General features: G+C 37.5%; 1 protein-coding gene and 1 long non-coding RNA gene across 2 annotated transcripts in view; both read left to right on the forward strand.

Moving 5' to 3' along the window:
* Positions 1 to 18,135, forward strand: part of LOC122671069 (protein DGS1, mitochondrial-like) — a 103,625-nt gene that overhangs the window by 8,713 nt on the left and 76,777 nt on the right. Inside the window, exons 5-6 of the mRNA XM_043868159.1 lie at positions 12,241 to 12,380; positions 12,510 to 12,674. Coding sequence (XP_043724094.1) covers positions 12,241 to 12,380; positions 12,510 to 12,674 — 305 coding nt within the window. The remainder of the gene's footprint in view (positions 1 to 12,240; positions 12,381 to 12,509; positions 12,675 to 18,135) is intronic.
* On the forward strand, positions 644 to 4,452 carry LOC122670336. The gene is made up of 3 exons (XR_006334196.1): positions 644 to 654; positions 4,119 to 4,131; positions 4,268 to 4,452. It is a non-coding gene; the product is annotated as an uncharacterized LOC122670336 (long non-coding RNA).

Consider the following 18,135-nt stretch of genomic DNA (forward strand, 5'->3'; position numbering starts at 1 on the left):
AGCTTCTTACATCAATTGCTGTCTAGATATCTTCGTCAGTCCTATTTCGTATGTGGGAGTTTATAAATTGGAGTTTTGCACACTTGTTCTTCCTTGTTTGAAGATTGATCAAGCCTTGAAGATTGGAGCTTTTCCTTACTTCAAATCAGATCTGTATACTTATCAGATTTGAGTATTGGAGTTCAGAGTTTCTCCCTTGTAGGAGTTTCCATCAAAAGTGTTTGTTTGATTGTTTGAAGATGGTAGAAAATTTATATGTTGAATTGTTTTACTCCGTAATTCATTATTGCACTGCTCTTTTCACTTCACCACCTCCCACAACATACCTTTGGCATGTACCCATAACCACTTTGGACGATAATGGTATTCTCTAATATGTCATTTCTTCCTTTTCCATTACCCTTAGCACATTTTTTGGAAAATTCTGGGATATTATGCTTTTGCCCTATCACTTACATCATCTTTGTTATGTCCACGTGCACTACTACACGTGAGGGGGAGATTATGTACAGTACACTTGCAGACATTGTAGAAGCAGAACTTGCAGGAACACTTGGTGCAATAAATAGAAGGTCAGAGTTTCCAGCATTGCCATTGGGTATCTCCTTTGTTATGGGGGTTGAGTTTGCCGAAGGGAGAGATTGAAGTATTAAAGTATTGAAGATGTTTGGTTATTGCCTGCCTATATGAGTTTCTACAGTTGGGTTGATTTTTTCCGCTGCTTGATCTTTTCTGCTGCTTGATTCATCTGTATGCTGCTCTAGTTGCTTATCTTCAAGATTATCAGTCAGAGATTCATCACTGCACAGCTGTTAAAGATTAGTAAAAATTTGCTGCTCAAGTCTGCCCAGGTTTTGAAGATCTATTTTTTTCAAGTTCTTGAACACTGCGTTTGGTTGCGTAAGTTTCTGGATGTCTGCATTGATTCAGATGTAACATCCATAGATCCTCTGATCTATGGATGAACGAATCTGATAGAATAACTGTTTGGTTACCCTGATTCTGAAACTTGAATCTACCCAAAATGTGAAAAAATGCAATATGAAATAAATTATTTATACTAATTATTTTATTATATTGTAATAATAAAATATACTCACAATTAGAATATAAGTATTTAAAAATTTTAGTATTTCTAATTAATAATTTAATTATTTGTGCACACTGTCTTCCATGCAACCTTCGTCCTTTAATTAATTATATGAAATTTTAATTATATGATGCTATGGTTGAATGATTTTAATTATATGATGCCTTCGTTCAATGATTTTTTCCGACAATAGAAGAGTTAAATAGAATTCAGTCAAACATGTTGGTTTACATTTTTGTGTCACTTGATTCAAGTACATAAAGCAAAAAAACAGGGTCTGACAATCCCACGTGATTTTGTCACATTCTCTTCCTTCGTCCCAAGATCCCTTCCTACTTGTTAATGTTCAGTTTTTTGACAATGTCCAGGATATCCTCCAAATCCTTTGTATGTTTTTGGGAAGCTGATATTTTTCCTTCGACAATGCCTTACAGATAGTTTGTATCAGGACTTGGTGTTGATGTGACAGTTGTAAGATCCTTGGCGGTATTCCTTGTTTGCTAGTCTAAAGATGAAGATTCTCCTTCATCTATAAATTTGAAATATCCACAAGCTTGCTTATTTTTCATACAAACAAATAAATCAATACTTTGTAATTAATACAATGGGGTCTAAACAAATTATACATTATGGTAAGCGTAGTCATACCGGGGTGGATTGTGGGCAACACCAAAAATCTCGTCATTTTCCAAGTCCTTGCTTGCACCTACGAACCTTGCATTGCCCTTGTCCACATGGGCAAATTCGTAAGTGGTCCACCCATATAAACTATCTTGTAGAAGGCCCCTCTCTTGCATCATTTTACTTAAACAAAAAAATGCTCTTCTGCTCATTCTTGTAATGTTTCGACATGTGGTCACATATCCCTATGATTCTTTGTGTCTCAACATAGCCACGGTTTCGCTCATCACGATATGGTTGTTTAACCAAATACATTCTTCTATAATACTCTGCTCCTAGAACAGCAACAACAGTCGCTAATACAATTATTTTTTTCTTGCGCTCTTGGTAGGCCTCATCAGTCTCATGTACAGTATCCATGTATATGTATATCTACAAATCAAAATGTAAAGACACTAGAACTCAAAACTAACACAATAATATATTAACAACCAAGAACACAAATGATTGTAAATGACTGCAACCAGTTTTTGATACGGTCAAATCAAGGCTTGTTGGACTTCCTCATGCAAAACCCACTGTTTGCATCAGAACTCCTATAGGTGGATGCCCTTCATATTGGACTGGTTGGAGGATGATAAGAGAACAAAAATATGACACATAAGAATCCAAAACCATTCCCAATATAAGCATTGATAAATGATTAAATTCGGCTCCACATATATGACACACATATGACACAAATAGACACAAATATAGATGATAAGAGAACAAAAAATGCCAATACGAGCATTGATAAATGATTAAATTCAGCTTCAGACAGCTTTCTCACTTTTTTTCTTTCTTTTATGGCGTAAAATATAGTATCAAATATTTCCTATAGTGCTGATGGTTTTTGGGACTGTTATAACTTTGAACTGTTGTGATATTGATCTTTTGAGTACTATGTAAACCACTGCAAGGCTGACATGAATTTGCCTTGACATGCATTACTTATTTCCAATGAATGGGTTTGGTATACTAATTTCTCCCTCAAATCCTTTCATGTAATCTGGCTATTGCAGTCCCATGAAGAAGTCTCAAATGTCCCTTGTTTTCTTGTTGTCCCTCTAATGACTATTAAAAGGTAGGGATCAATCATGTAGAGAGCATTTTCTTTTGTGTGTGTGTGTGTGTTGGGAGGGGGGGGTGTACATATTATAACAAAACAACAAACAGTGAAATAAATGTTTTTCCTTTAACAAAATGGTAAAATTAGATAGTAGATGCCTAATTTACCGAGACTTTTCATGCTTTCACCCACAAGTCCCTGAAATGAGATGCTTAATGCAATTTTTGAGTTTTGGGTAAAGGTCATCTCTTGCTTGTTGTGAATGTAATGTTGACTACCATTACAGCTTCCTATGTTGCTTTTCCTTTTGTTCTCTGTGCTCCACTAGCAAACAGAGAACTTCAGTCACAATATTTGAAGATCATAGAGGTGGAAATAAAGCACCTGCCACTGAATAGCAAGAAGCAGCTCCATCGAGGAACAGTCTAAATATTGTGCTGAGGGCCAAGGAGTCTCTACTCTTGGAAACTGGGAAGTCAAGCACCACATAATGGCAAGAATATATAACCATTCCAAGGAGTCTCACCCTGTCTCACAGTCGAATTAAAGACAAGGTTTTTGATTTGCCACATAATGTTACCCTATCTGTGATCATTTATCTCTCTCTCTCTCTCTAAATGTAATCTGAAATTTCAATGTTGAATCTGCTGACTGTGGTCGGGGCTAATACACTGTAGATGCATCACTCTCTTTGTGGGGTTCTCCATATAAGGATTCTTGGTAGAGACTTCTCGCGTACCCTTTTCCCCTTAATCCCATCTCAACCAAAGGAAAATTAATAAGTATCATCATTACAAAATTTCTTTAATAAAAACAATACTTAATGCAGCATTTCCATTTCATTATCCATATCCATTCACTCAATTTAGGGAAATAGGAATCAACCTCGGTCAGACCAATAGAATTATTCATCCAAAAAAAAAAAAAAACCATTAGAATTATGTTTGGAAGCTTATCAAATTTCTCTTAGAATGAGAGATCTAGAGCCCAACCCCAATCCCCATCCCTCCCCCATCCCAAGCTCCCAAAAGAAAAAAAGTTGACCAAACATATAAGAAGACTCAATAGCAAAGTATTAACCTTCATAAAAAAACCATCCATTAGCTATACAATCAAATTTCCTTTTAGAATGGTACTCTGTAATTCACACATGCGTTTAAATCTCTTAAATTACAATGTTGGAATCAAACAAACAGATAGGAGAGAGCAGAGAAGGACTCTGAGACAGAGAAGGCAGAGAAGGAGGAGAAAAAAAAAAGACAGATATCCAACAGAGAAGGGAAGGAAGATGAGAAGAATAAAAAAAAATGTAGACAGAAGGAGAAAAAAAAAAAAAGATAGATATCCAACAGAGAAGGGAAGGAAGATGAGAAGAATAAAAAAAATGCAGGTAGAAGGAGAAAAAAAAAAGACAGATATCCAACAGAGAAGGTAAGGAGGATGAGAAGAAAAAAAAAAAAATGCAGGCAGAAGGAGGGTTTTAGGTAGGAGATGGGGGAGAGAAAGGGCTTCAGGGAGGAGTGCCGGCTTGCCATCAATGGAGCCAGTGAGCCACCCTAGCATCAGAATAAGAATTAAAAGAAAAAATATACCAGAGAACGAGAAGAAGAGCAGCGGGCTAGGAGAAGAAAAAAATAGAGAAGAGGAGGCTGGAAGAATCTATAGAGGGTTTTGGGATACCTAGAACTGCCTAGCTGCGACTTGCCAGAAGGTTGAAGGAGAGAAGAAACCAGGGCCATATTAAGACAAAAAATTAAAACTATAATTAGAGAAGTTCACAAATGGCCATATGTAGAGGAAGCGAGAGAGCAGAGAAGGACTCTGAGAAATATCACATATACAGGGCTACTATTCATCCCACACATAGATTCAAAAGCCCTAAAAATTACCTGATATCTTCGACGTAACACCAAGCACTCTTCCTGCAGGGTGATTCAGAACTTCCCACAACCGAAACCCTAAAAACAGAGAGAGAGAGAGAGAGAGAGAGAGAGAGAGAGAGAGAGAGAAGGATTTGTGCCAATGGAAGCCATGAACTCTGGAAGCCATGAACTCACCAGAGCAGATCTCTCTTTCGTTCTCCTTCAACTTCTCCTATCTAAGTGTTCTATGGTATGCCTCTGATATCATGATTTTATCTGAATCTGAAGATGTTAGCCCTTTTATACCATAGGGTTTATTTTCTTGAATCTCAAGATTTCACCTCAGGAGGTGAAATCTCAAGATTTAGATTTTTAGTGTAAATGGTGTATCTTAATATTTGGTGAATCTTAAGGATGTAAATCGGTTTTCCCAACCAAACGGTTAAAAAAATCGAGATTCATGTGTCTACAGATGTAACACATATAGATGTAAGCAACCAAACGCAGTGTTAACCGTTTGGTTGGGAAAACCGATTTACATCCTAAGATTCACCCAATCTTAAGATACACCATTTTACACTAAAAATCTGAATTTTGAGATTTCACCTCATGAGGTGAAATCTTGAGATTCAAGAAATTAAACCCTATGGTATAAAAGGGCTAACATCTTCAGATTCAGATAAAATCGTGATATCAGAGGCATACCGTTGAACACTTGGATAGGAGAAGTTAAAGGAAAACGAAGGAGAGATCTGCTCTGGTGAGTTCATGGCTTCCATTGGCACAAATTTATCTCTCTCTCTCTCTCTCTCTCTCTCTCTCAGTCTCGCTTTGTCTCTTGCGCTCTCTGTTTTTAGGGTTTCGGTTGTGGGAAGTTCTGAATCACCCTGCAAGAAGAGTGCCTGGTGTTAGGTCGGAGATATCAGGTAATTTTTAGGGCTTTTGAATCTGTGTGGGATGAATAGTAGCCCTTTGTATGTGATATTTCTCAAAGTCCTTCTCTGCTCTCTCGTTTCCTCTGCATATGGCCATTTGTGAACTTTTCTAATTTTAGTTTTAATTTTTTGTCTTAATATAGCCCTGGTTTCTTCTCTCCTTCAACCTTCTACCTTCTGGCAAGTCGTGGCTAGGCAGTTCTAAGTATCCCAAAACCCTCTTTAGATTCTTCCGGCCTCCTCTTCTCTATTTTTTTCTTCTCCTAGCCCGCTGCTCTTCTTCTCGTTCTCTGGTTTATTTTTTCTTTTAATTCTTATTCTGATGCTTGGGTGGCTCACTGGCTCCATTGATGGCAAGCCGACACTCCTCCCTGAAGCCCTTTCTCTCCCCCATCTTCTACCTGAAACCCTCCTTCTGCCTGCATTTTTTTTTTATTCTTCTCATCTTCCTTCACTTCTTTGTTGGATATCTGTCTTTTTTTGTTTTTTCTTCTTCTACCTGCATTTTTTTTAATTCTTCTCATCTTCCTTCCCTTCTCTGTTGGATATCTGTCTTTTTTTTTTTTTCTTCTCCTTTTGCCTGCATTTTTTTTAATTCTTCTCATATTCCTTCCCTTCTCTGTTGGATATCTGTTTTTTTTTTATTCTTCTCATCTTCCTTCCCTTCTTTGTTGGATATCTGTCTTCTTTTTTTTTTTTTCTTCTCCTTCTCTGTCTTCTCTGTCTCAGAATCCTCTGCTCTCTCCTATCTGTTTGTTTGATTCCAACATTGTACTTTAAGGGATTTCAATGCATGTGTGAATTACTGAGTAGCATTCTAAAAGGAAATTTGATTGTATAGCTAATGGATGGTTTTTTTATGAAGGTTAATACTTTGCTATTGAGTCTTCTTGTATGTTCGGTCAACTTTTTTCTTTTGGGGGCTTGGGATGGGGGAGGGATGGGGATTGGGGTTGGGCTCTAGATCTCTCATTCTATGAGAAATTTGATACTCTTCCAAACTTAATTTTATTGGTTTTTTTATTGGATGAATAATTCTATTGGTTTGACCGAGGTTGATTCCTATTTCCCTAAATTGAGTGAATGGATATGGATAATGAAATGGAAATGCTGCATTAAGTATTGTTTTTATTAAAGAAAATATGTAATGATGATATTTATTAATTTTCCTTTGGTTGAGATGGCATTGAGGGGAAAAGGGCATGGGAGAAGTCTCTATCAAGAATCCTTATATGGAGAACCCCACAAAGAGAGTGATGCATCTACAATATATTAGCCCGACCACAGTCAGCAGATTCAACATTGAAATTTCAGATTATATTTAGAGAGAGAGAGAGAGAGAGAGAGAGAGAGAGAGAGAGAGAGACAAATGATCAGAGACAGGGTGACATTATGTGGCAAATCAAAAACCTTGTCTTTAATTCAAGGACTGTGAGACAGGGTGAGACTCCTTGGAATGGTTGTATATTCTTGCCATTATGTGGTGCTTGACTTTCCCAGTTTCCAAGAGTACAGACTCCTTGGCCCTCAGCACAATATTTAGACTGTTCCTCTATGGAGCTGCTTCTTGCTATTCAGCGGCAGATGCTTTATTTCCACCTCTATGATCTTCAAATATTGTGATTGAAGTTCTCTGTTTGCTAGTGGAGCACAGAGAACAAAAGGAAAAGCAACATAGGAAGCTGTAATGGTAGTCAAGATTACATTCACAAGCAGTAAGAGATGACCTTTATCCAAAACTCAAAAATTGCATTATGCATCTCATTTCAGGGCCTTGTGGGTGAAAGCATGAAAAGTCTCTGTAAATTAGGCATCTACTATCTAATTTTACCATTTTGTTAAAGGAAAAACATTTATTTCACTGTTTGCTGTTTTGTTACATGTACACCCCCCCCCCCCCAACACACACACACAAAAGAAAATGCTCTCTACATGATTGATCCCTACCTTTTAATAGTCATTAGAGGGACAGCAAGAAAACAAGGGACATTTGAGACTTCTTCATGGGACTGCAATAGCCAGATTATATGAAAGGATTTGAGGGAGAAATAAGTATACCAAACCCAGTCATTGGAAATAAGTAATGCATGTCAAGGCAAAGTCATGTCAGCCTTGCAGTGGTTTACATAGTACTCAAAAGATCAATATCACAACAGTTCAAAGTTATAAGAGTCCCAAAAACCATCAGCACTATAGGAAATATTTGATACTATATTTTACACTATAAAAGAAAAAAAAAAGTGAGAAAGCTGTCTGGAGCTGAATTTAATCATTTATCAATGCTCGTTTTGGCATTTTTTGTTCTCTTATCATCTATATTTGTGTCTATTTGTGTCATGTGTGTCATATATGTGGAGCTGAATTTAATCATTTATCAATGCTCGTATTGGGAATGATTTTGGATTCTTATGTGTCATATTTTTTTTCTCTTATCATCCTCTAACCAGTCCAATATGAAGGACATCCACCTATAGGAGTTCTAATGCAAACAATGAGTTTTGCATGAGGAAGTCCAACAAGCCTTGATTTGACCGTCTCAAAAACTGGTTGCAGTCATTTACAATCATTTGTGTTCTTGGTTGTTAATATATTAGGGTGTTAGTTCTGAGTTTTAGTATCTTTACATTTTAATTTGTAGATATGCATACACATGGATACTGTACATGAGACTGATGAGGCCTACCAAGAGCGCAAGAAAAAAATAATTGTATTAGCGACTGTTGCTGCAGTTCTAGGAGCGGAGTATTATAGAAGAACATATTTGGTTAAACAACCATATCGTGATGAGCGAAACCATGGCTATGTTGAGACACAAAGAATCATAGGATTATGTGACACCACATGTCGAAATATTACAAGAATGAGTAGAAGAGCATTTTTTAGTTTAAGTAATATAATGCGAGAGAGGGGCCTTTTACAAGGTAGTTTATGTGGGTGGACCACTTACGAATTTGCCCATGTGGACAAAGGGTAATGCATGGTTCGTAGGTGCAAGCAAGGACTGGAAAAGGACGAGATTTTTGGTGTTGCCCACAATCCACCCAGGTATGACTACGCTTACCATAATGTATAATTTGTTTAGACCCCATTGTATTAATTACAAAGTATTGATTTATTTGTTTGTAGGAAAAAAAGCAAGGTTGTGGATATTTCAAATTTATAGATGAAGGAGAATCTTCATCTTCAGACAAGCAAACAAGGAATACCGCCGAGGATCTTACAACTATCACATCAACACCAAGTCCTGACATAAACTATCTGCAAGGCATTGTCGAAGGAAAAAATATCAGCTTCCCAAAAACATACAAAGGATTTGGAGGATATCCTGGACATTGTCAAAAAACTAAACATTAACAAGTAGGAAGGGATCTTGGGAGGAAGGAAGAGAATGTCACAAAATCACTTGGCATTGTCAGACCCTATTTTTTTGTTTTATGTACTTGAATCAAGTGACACAAAAATGTGAACCAACATGTTTAATTGAATTCTATCTAACTCTTCTATTGTCAGAAAAAAATCATTGAACCAAGGCATCATATAATTAAAATCATTCAACCAAAGGATCATATTAAAATTTCATATAATTAATTAAAGGGCAAAGGTTGCATGGAAGGCAGGGTGCACACATAATTAAATTATTAATTAGAAATACTAAAATTTTTAAATACTTATATTCTAATTGTGAGTATATTTTATTATTACTAAATAATAAAATAATTAGTATAAATAATTTATTTCATATTGCATTTTATCACATTTTAGGTAGATTCAGGTTTCAGAATCAGGGTAACTAAACAGTTATTCTGGTCGATTCAGGTTTCACAATCAGGGTAACCGAACAGTTATTCTGGTAGATTCGTTCATCCGTAGATACTCTGATCTATGGATGTTACATCTGAATCAATGCAGACATCCAGAAATTTACGCAACCAAACGCAGTGTTAAAAAATCGAGAGTCATGTATCTGCAGAAGTAACACCTACAGATGTAAGCAACCAAACGCAGTGGAAGGTTTATTTGGGAGCTGCATTCATCTGTCAAGCTGGATTCGGCTACAACTTAGTTTTTTCCCTTTTTTTGTTCAAGTTGGGCATTAGTACCTTGTATGCGCCATATTGAGGGGTAGTGTTAGCATTATTAGGAGTTATTTTTTCTTTAGTTCAAGCTTAGTCTTCTTTCTTTGATTATTTGTATAATCCAGCTTGAGGGGAGTGTTGGAATATGTAATCCAGAATATCGTGGGGTTATTCTGGTCTTTTTGGGGTAGTTTTATTCTTCTTATGTTATCAAGTGTAAGTGGGCTATGTGGGTTTTAGTCCCACATCGCCTAGTTTTGTCTTTTTGTAATTTTCCCTCTACTATAAATAGAGGGGCTTACGTTTCAATGAATACAACACATTATTTTCTCTGATTCTCTTTCTAACCCACGGTTCTGCCAACAATTATGCACTGTTTGCAGCATTTCCAAGCATTATCGGGGCTCCAGATCAATCCATCAAAGTCCCTTCTTTTCCTGGCCGGGGTATCTGATCTGGACAAAGTTGTTTTGAAGGAAAAATGTGGCTTCTCTGTAGGTCAGCTTCCAGTCAAATATTTGGCTCTCCCATTGATTCTGGTAAGATTATTGGCCCATAATTGCACTCCCATGCTGGATCTTATTAGGAAAAGACTTCAACTTTGGAAAGGCAAGCTTCTCTCTTATGCTGGTCACCTGGTGCTCGTCAAGTCTGTGTTGCAAGCTTCCTACATTTACTGGTCTGGAATTTATGGGCTGCCTCATTCCATTATCAAATCCTTGGAATCCCTCATGTCTTCTTTCCTTTGGAAAGGAACTGATTCCTCAAGGTCTCTTCGGCCTACTACTTGGGGTTCAGTTTGCCTTCCACTAGTGGAAGGAGGTTTGGGTATCAAAAGGATCAAGGAGGTGAATTCAGCTGGCATCATCAAGTTGATATGGAAGATTGCGTCTAGAAAGAAAAGTATTGGGTGGATTGGATTTATTTTGGGCTTCTTTGATCGGATTCCATTTGGACAGTCTCCATCTCTTCGGATGCTTCCTGGGTCTGGCGCAAAATCCTTGCTTCTCGCCCCATTGTCCTTGGATCTATTCACTCCCACATTGGTAATGGGAATTCCACTTCCCTGTGGCCGGATCATTGGCACCCTATGGGAATTCTCCTTCATCAAATCAGCCCTAGAACTATTTATGGCTTTGGGTTGTCTTGAAATGCTTTGGTGGCTGATATTTTAGATGCTAATGGCTGGGGCCCTCAGATACCTCAAACCCTGTGCTTACTACTATATGGAATTTATTGCCCTCTATTCCCAGAAGACCCCTTCATAGGGATGACTGGGTTACTTGGTTGCCATATTCTTCGGGTTCTTTTAGCTCGAAAGCTGCTTGGGATCTCATTCGGTCTCGTCAACCTCTTGTACCTTGGAGGAAAGTTGTTTGGTTCAAACACCACATTCCCTGGCACTGCTTTACGGTCTGGAGAGTCTTCTCTAGCTGCCTTCCAACGCAGTCTTTTCTCTGGCATCGGCACATCACTGTTCCTCCTAACTGTTGTCTCTGTTGGAATGGGATTGAGGATTCCAATCACCTATTCTTTGCTTGCCCTTTCTCCTGTTCTACCTGGAAAGGCATCCTTGCTAAATGCTGGCCAAGAAATCGGCGGATTCTTCCTTTTCACAGAGAATGGTTTTGGGTTGATAATGACTTTTGGAGGTTCTTCCCTTTGTGATGTGGTTGGAAAGCTGGCTTTTTCTGATGTCATCAATCATATTTGGATGCAGCGTAATTTACGGAAATGTGCCACCAAATCTCGATCTCTCAATCAGATTTGGGATTCCATCTCTTTTGAAATTAAAACCAAACTTAGTTCGGTTGCTCCCTCTACTTGTAATGACACCCCAAGGAACAGGCTCATTGTTGTCTCCTGGGGTCTTCCCTCTATCTCTCTTCTAGCTGTGAGCTCCCCTGTTTGAGCTTTCGGCTGTTGGTCATTGTTTCTTTCTCCCTCCAATTTGAGGGCTGTTTTTCTTTTTTTCCTCTTTGGTAATGAATTTATTATTCACAAAAAAAAAAATGATTACAAAAATGCCACTAGATTCTTTTACCATGAAATGGCATATTATAATTTGTTGGAACTTGAACTATCTTTTTTACCACTCATCCTGCTTGTATGTTGACTGGAAGTAATAGTTGTCAAGGCGTCCAGGCGCCTTGGGCCGCCTAGACACCGTGACAACTATGGTTGGAATTTCATCAGAGAGATGGGGGAGGGGGGGGGGGGGTTCCTCCCATGGCACATGCAATTAGAGCATCACCGTTTCATGAAGATGAAATTCACAAATCCTAGCAATGTTAGTTTTTCCCTTATTTATATTCAGAAAATTCATATACATGTAAAAGTTATGAATTATAATTTTCTTTTAGTAAGGTTCCGTTTGTTTTATGGTAAAAAACATGCCCAAGGGAGCTTTCTAGTAAAATATTTTTTTAATTAATTATCTCTCAGCTGAAAATTTTTCCTTTTACGTTGTTGTTACCTGGCACCAAATGGTGCCTAAGCAAAAAATAAAAGTGAGGAACATGCCTAATTGTTTGATTGTTCATTTAGGTTTATATGGAGGTTGACAAATTTGGAGATAATCTGATCAAGGATCCAGAAAAATCATTGCCCTCTTTATTGATATCCATTAACAGCTTATTCTCAAAACTGGAGGCATCTCTGCGGTATTCACATGAAATATTTCAGGTGTATGTTATGCGATATAGCTTAGAGGGCTTCCAAATCATTTCTTCAGTTTATTTTGAGAATCCTGTGTTCTTTGTCCATATTTGTATGTGTTTTCAGATTTAAATGTTTATTACAATGGCTCTACAGGGTTTCTCTGGTTCTGTTGATTGGAACAGCTCATTTCCTCTACTGTTTGACAAACTGCCGGAGGCTAACCTAAGAAGTTCTCAATGGACAGATGGTCAAATAATAGATGCTGTCAACTTGATACACGAGAATCTCCACAAACTTGATTTTTTCTTATCAGTCCTTGTAAGTGTTTGAGCCATGTCCTCTATGCTATATTACTGTTGTTTATCCTGATTATCTGTTACCAATAGAATAGTGGTATATTGTCATTTGGATTGGTTGATGCGTGACAGCCTTGAGAATTTTAACTCTGCCCCTTCTTTTCTGTTATAGTTTCTGGGTTAAGAGTTTAAATTTGAGGTTCTAGAGCTGATTAGAGAAATTATTTATATGGGGCAGAGGAAATTGAGAAAGAATTTTATGGTTAGGCTGGCATTGTTTTATTGAACAGTAATTTTTTTTTATTCAAGAAAGGTTTACAGTCTGATCATAGTTGTCAAGGCATCGCCTAGGCGTCCAGGCGCCCTTTGCTGGAAATGTTCCTTAGTCGCTTAGGTGACGCCTAGGTGGCACCTAGGTGCCTTGTTGGCATTGCCTTGATTTTTTCCCTCCAATGCCTAGGGAGCCTAGACATCTTGCAACTATGGTTCTGATTTTAAAATATGATACGGTACCACAAGTGAACAACAGGGAGATGCTTGGATGGAAACTGGAAAGAGCATTAATCATAGCAGGGGCTAGGCTTGGGTTTGGAGATTGGTCGGAATGAGGCTATTTAATGTCATGATGATTTATGGGGCTGGCTAATTGGTGATGTCAAGAAACTTGTCTGCTTGAGTTCCAAGGGAAATGATATGGAGGATGTCAAGGACTTCAGGGCCCAGGCCCATCAGTTTGATTAATAGCTTGTGCATGATAAGTGCCAAAGTTTTGGTCCTAGATTAAATGGGGTCAGTGGGGGAGGTGATTGGTCCTTTTCAAAGGACTTTTCCGTGGATGGCATATGAGCATATCCTTAATGAGTTTCTCATTGCGTAAGTTCTGGATCAGATTATGTGTTGTTACTGCTTGATTAATTGTGAATATTTGGAAAAGATCTATAATCATGTGGAAGGTGCATTTCTCGATCAAATAATAGAGATTGAGCCTTTCAGTTCGTACTGCTCACACTCCTAGATCTTCATGGCACCTCCTCCGCCATGGTGTGAGCTGGGAGCAGCTTCAAAAGGTTGCTTACTTAAAATTGGAAAAATGCTTTCAACAATGTCAGTGACACCATGAAAGAAGTAAACTATGGTTGCCTACCAATCTGATCAGAGGTTGAAATCCAATCCCTTTACTTCGGGCAATTTTATCATTATTTATTAATGGTTCATCTTCATCAGCTAAGGAATTTCCGGCATCTAGAAGTATATGTCAGAGGCTCTCTTTCCCCCGTTTTTTTGTTTTGTGGTGGAACCTCTCGGTAGATCGATGAAACATGTAGGAAAATTTAGGTTTTACGTTAACTTGCAAGAAAGTTCCCTTAATCTTCATACTACTGAGAAGATGGAAAGAGGGTTTTCCCTCCCTTAGTTACCCTTAGAAAGAAAAGGATGGCTTTCAGGTTGTGAAAGCCATATGAGTGCAGTAGACATACCCTTGTCAATACAAATAATGATACAAATTACCTGAACTAGCCAGCTTAACCTAAAAATGACCAAAAATAGGCCTCAAATCTTTCTCTTCTTCTGTAAACATTGAACATCCATTTCCCAACCAAAATCCCTCCTTTTTCTAGGTATCCAAGTCAAAGCAACTTTTTAAGGTCGCCAACAATGCAAATCCTTCTAGTTTAGGTGGTAGTTCTCTTTTTCTCTAATATGCGATTTTTACCCGTGACAGTGTTTAGTAAGGTACTAAAGTCTGTTTGGTTGTCCAGCGTGGGTGAAAACTCCTTTTGATTGCTTTGGGTTTAGTCCCTATATTCTCAGACTTCTTCTGAGAGAGTACTGTTGTAAAAGCTGTTAAGTTTGCTGTTTTCCTAGAGAAAATGATGCAGATAGATCAAGATAGATTTGCAAGTGATGGGCTAATCTCTAAGTTTCTGTTTCAAGAGCTGATATTGCCTAACTCTACCAATCAGATCTAATGGCTAAGATTTCTCAGATCTGATTTCAGATTTAATTGTTATAATTTAAGAAGATAATTTCCAGATTTCAATAATTAATTTCTAAGACAATTCAGAAATAAAATTAACTAAATATCAAATTGAATGAGATGGAGAGAGAGCGAGCGAACTAGACCATTTTGAAATCAAACAATTATCCATTATTCAATTAACACATCATCATAAGGATGATTACATCTACTTATAGGAAAAAGTCCAAGGGAAATCTTCTAAATCTAGGACTCTTGGACAGCTAATCAATTTCTCTAGTATTTCTTAATAGGGTAGCTATCCATGTAACAATGGAAGGTGATATTTACGAAAATCAGAAGATAAATCTAAGTCATCTATTTTTATGCTTTTTTTAATCTAAACCGTTTGTTCCCACTCTAGAGCACTGTTACACAAGAATGGATATGCACGGGATGCAGGCCAATACAAAAGGTGGTATTTGATTGAATTAGATTCTGAAATTTGACATGTGGCTAATACAGACATTGTCATCTTGAACCAATGGTCGGAATGGACATATCTTATGCCCGTATAGCCGAATAGATGCCTTATGACATTTGAAAAATAACAGACCTTTGTGATAATAATAATTTGCCTTAATAACGTTCTAAAACTGAACACTAGCTTAATAGACTTCTAACTGCTATAAACATAGTTGTCAAGGCGGCAAGATGACCCAAGGCTGTGGAGGGGTGTTTAAGCGTTTAGGCGAAAAGGCGCCCGCCTAGGCATTGCTTAGGCGACCAAGGTGCCGTAGTGTTATTTTTTATTTTCCCTCTTTTCTAACATTATTTAATATGCTACAATATGTACCTTATCATCAAAAATCAACATTAAGCCACATCAAGTCATAAAAAATCAATGTTAAGTCATATCAATTCATAAAAAATCAATATTAAGCCACATCAAGTCATCAAAAATCAACAGAAATAGAAGACAGTAGAACTGAAGAAGCAAGCTATTGGAAGTTTGAAACAATCAAAACATAAATTTGGTTTATATGTATTGGAATTGGTCATTTTCAGGTATACCTAGTCTCACATTTGGTTTATATTGTACTTGGAATATATAATCTTATCAATAAGTAATTAACCTGCTCTCGATTTAGAGGAAATGTTCTTGTTCTCTAAGAAGTTTGATTGTTCAAATGATTTTATTTTTACATGAGACTTTTTGTATTAGATAGAGTACAAAACCAGCTTTCCAACAAATCGAAGATTGCTTAAATCTGATTTATATTGAAGAAGTTATGTTCCGGTCAAAACTTATATGGTGTGCGCGAATGCTGTCAAAATCGCTTTGATGAAATTTTTTTTTGTTAGATATGTAAACAAATGAATATTTTACCGCACTTTTGGTTTTTAGTAATGTTTTACCATATTAAGATTTATGGAATTTTTAGATATGAGAAAAACCCCAATATTAGAAAGTTGAAAATTTCACCAACCACTAAAAGTCCAGTTTTTGTTCTTCAATTGGGGGGGGGGTGACTTTCTAGCCTTTTGGAATTTGTTTTTTTAACTATTTTTATTGGATTCAAATAGGGAGGTATTTGCTTATTTATGAATAATATCTTAGTTTTGAAATAACAATTATAAAAACATTTCCTTGCGGCGCCTTGACAACTAGGGCTTTAATTAAGCAACCGTTCTTGTAGCCCAAGATTAACAATAAATATAATAGTCTGAATGTTTAAACTCTTAGTCGATGGCTAAACCTGCCTTAAAACTCTAAAAGAACTATCCTGCCCTGACATACAAAATGTGAACCTCTACAAATCAAATTTAATCCCGGCCACATGATTAGGACCATGGATTGCTTATGCATTAGGAAAATAGTTGTCAAGGTAATGCAGATGGAAGGTTCATATCTGTCATAGAGAGATCAGATATAGTTTGTAGAGAGGTTAGGGATAGCAGCAACATTGGCAGCAAGCATAAATGGAATTTTTTAAAGTGTGAAATTTGGGGGAGCCTCCCAAGATTTGTAAGAAATAGGATTCTAGGCAATCGGTATAAGACTTGACAGAAACTGCTTGTATATAAATATAAATATACCCGAATGAAATATCAAAATAAATACAGAAATAAAACAACTTACAGTACAATGATGACTGTCTTCTTGTTTCTTCCAAAGCAGCAAATAGGAACATAAGTGGAGTCGTACAGAGAGTACTTTCCTTAAGGTGTGGAACACCCCCTATATGTGCAGATCCAGGTTGACCTTGGCGTTCTACCTCCAAGATAAAACCACTTCAATCACAATTGGCAGCACCCAAAAGTGATTACAATACGGAGTACCCGAAGGTAATTACTCAGTAATAAAAAAGGAAGAAGAAGAAAAGAAAACAAACAGAATGCACAGAGCACATTGTTTGAAGAGCACAGGAAACACTTGCATGAATTGTATGTTTTGAAGCCCAAAGCCCATTTGTATTTATAGGCCCACTAGTACCTGTACGTATGGGATGTGTCTCTACACACCTGTACATGTATAGACATGTACACCCCCATATACAGACCCCTCTACGTATAGGTATGTGCACATACCAAGTCCCTGCGTATGGGTGCATGTATATGCATGTGCCTATACGTACTACAATGCATGTGCATGATTCCATTTTGGATAAGGGTGCATGTATTTCACCAAAAAGAATACATCATATGAACCCACACCTGCCCCGCCCTGCCCCCGCTCGACCTCGACCATGACCACAGCCCGGCTCGGCTCGGCTCGGCTCGGCTAGGCGCGCGCGTGTGTGAAAAGCACCCCGGACCCCAACCTCACATATGGGACAAGGGAGATTTCCCGTAGAACCCTATGTCCTTTGTAAGCTACACGAGCTCATATTAGCTCACTTTCTACTTGTCCCTAAGCAATGTGGGACTAAACTTGAAAAGGTACTCAAGCCTTTCCAAATTTCTGTACAAAGTTTACACAAGAGGTCCTTGGTTCAAACCACCATGCACACACATATACAAGTGTTTCCAACAAAATCAAAACAAAGTGGAGGGAAATAGTTTTTCATATTTGAAACTTATATTTTAAAAAGAACATTTCAAAAAAGGAAATTTTTGAAACTATTTTTTGAAAACATAAAATACAACAATCCCCCCAAGTTTCAAAATATCTATAAAACGGAACAGACTACTGAGTAAAATTTAGACATAGTAGGACACATCGTTGGAGGTTTCTTTCGGACTTGAACCTACACTTGGTCTGATGAACTACGCTACAGAGTATGGGTGAAGTCAGACTTCTTGAACCTTTTCTCTTTTATGTAGTTGGCTAGCTCACCATCCATATCCTACCAGTCGACGTTCGGACCTCTTCTTAAGTATAAAATTGGACATTATATGGCATTGTCCCCTATCTTGGTTTCATGAATGTTTAAAGAGTTCGCCTTTTAAAAACTCTTACCGGCAGGCGGCCCCACCCCCTACATTCATTTAGGTTTAGCTAATGTGCACCACAGTTAACACA

Source organism: Telopea speciosissima, chromosome 8 (assembly GCF_018873765.1).
Source record: "Telopea speciosissima isolate NSW1024214 ecotype Mountain lineage chromosome 8, Tspe_v1, whole genome shotgun sequence".
In the NCBI taxonomy this organism is placed as follows: Eukaryota; Viridiplantae; Streptophyta; class Magnoliopsida; order Proteales; family Proteaceae; genus Telopea; species Telopea speciosissima.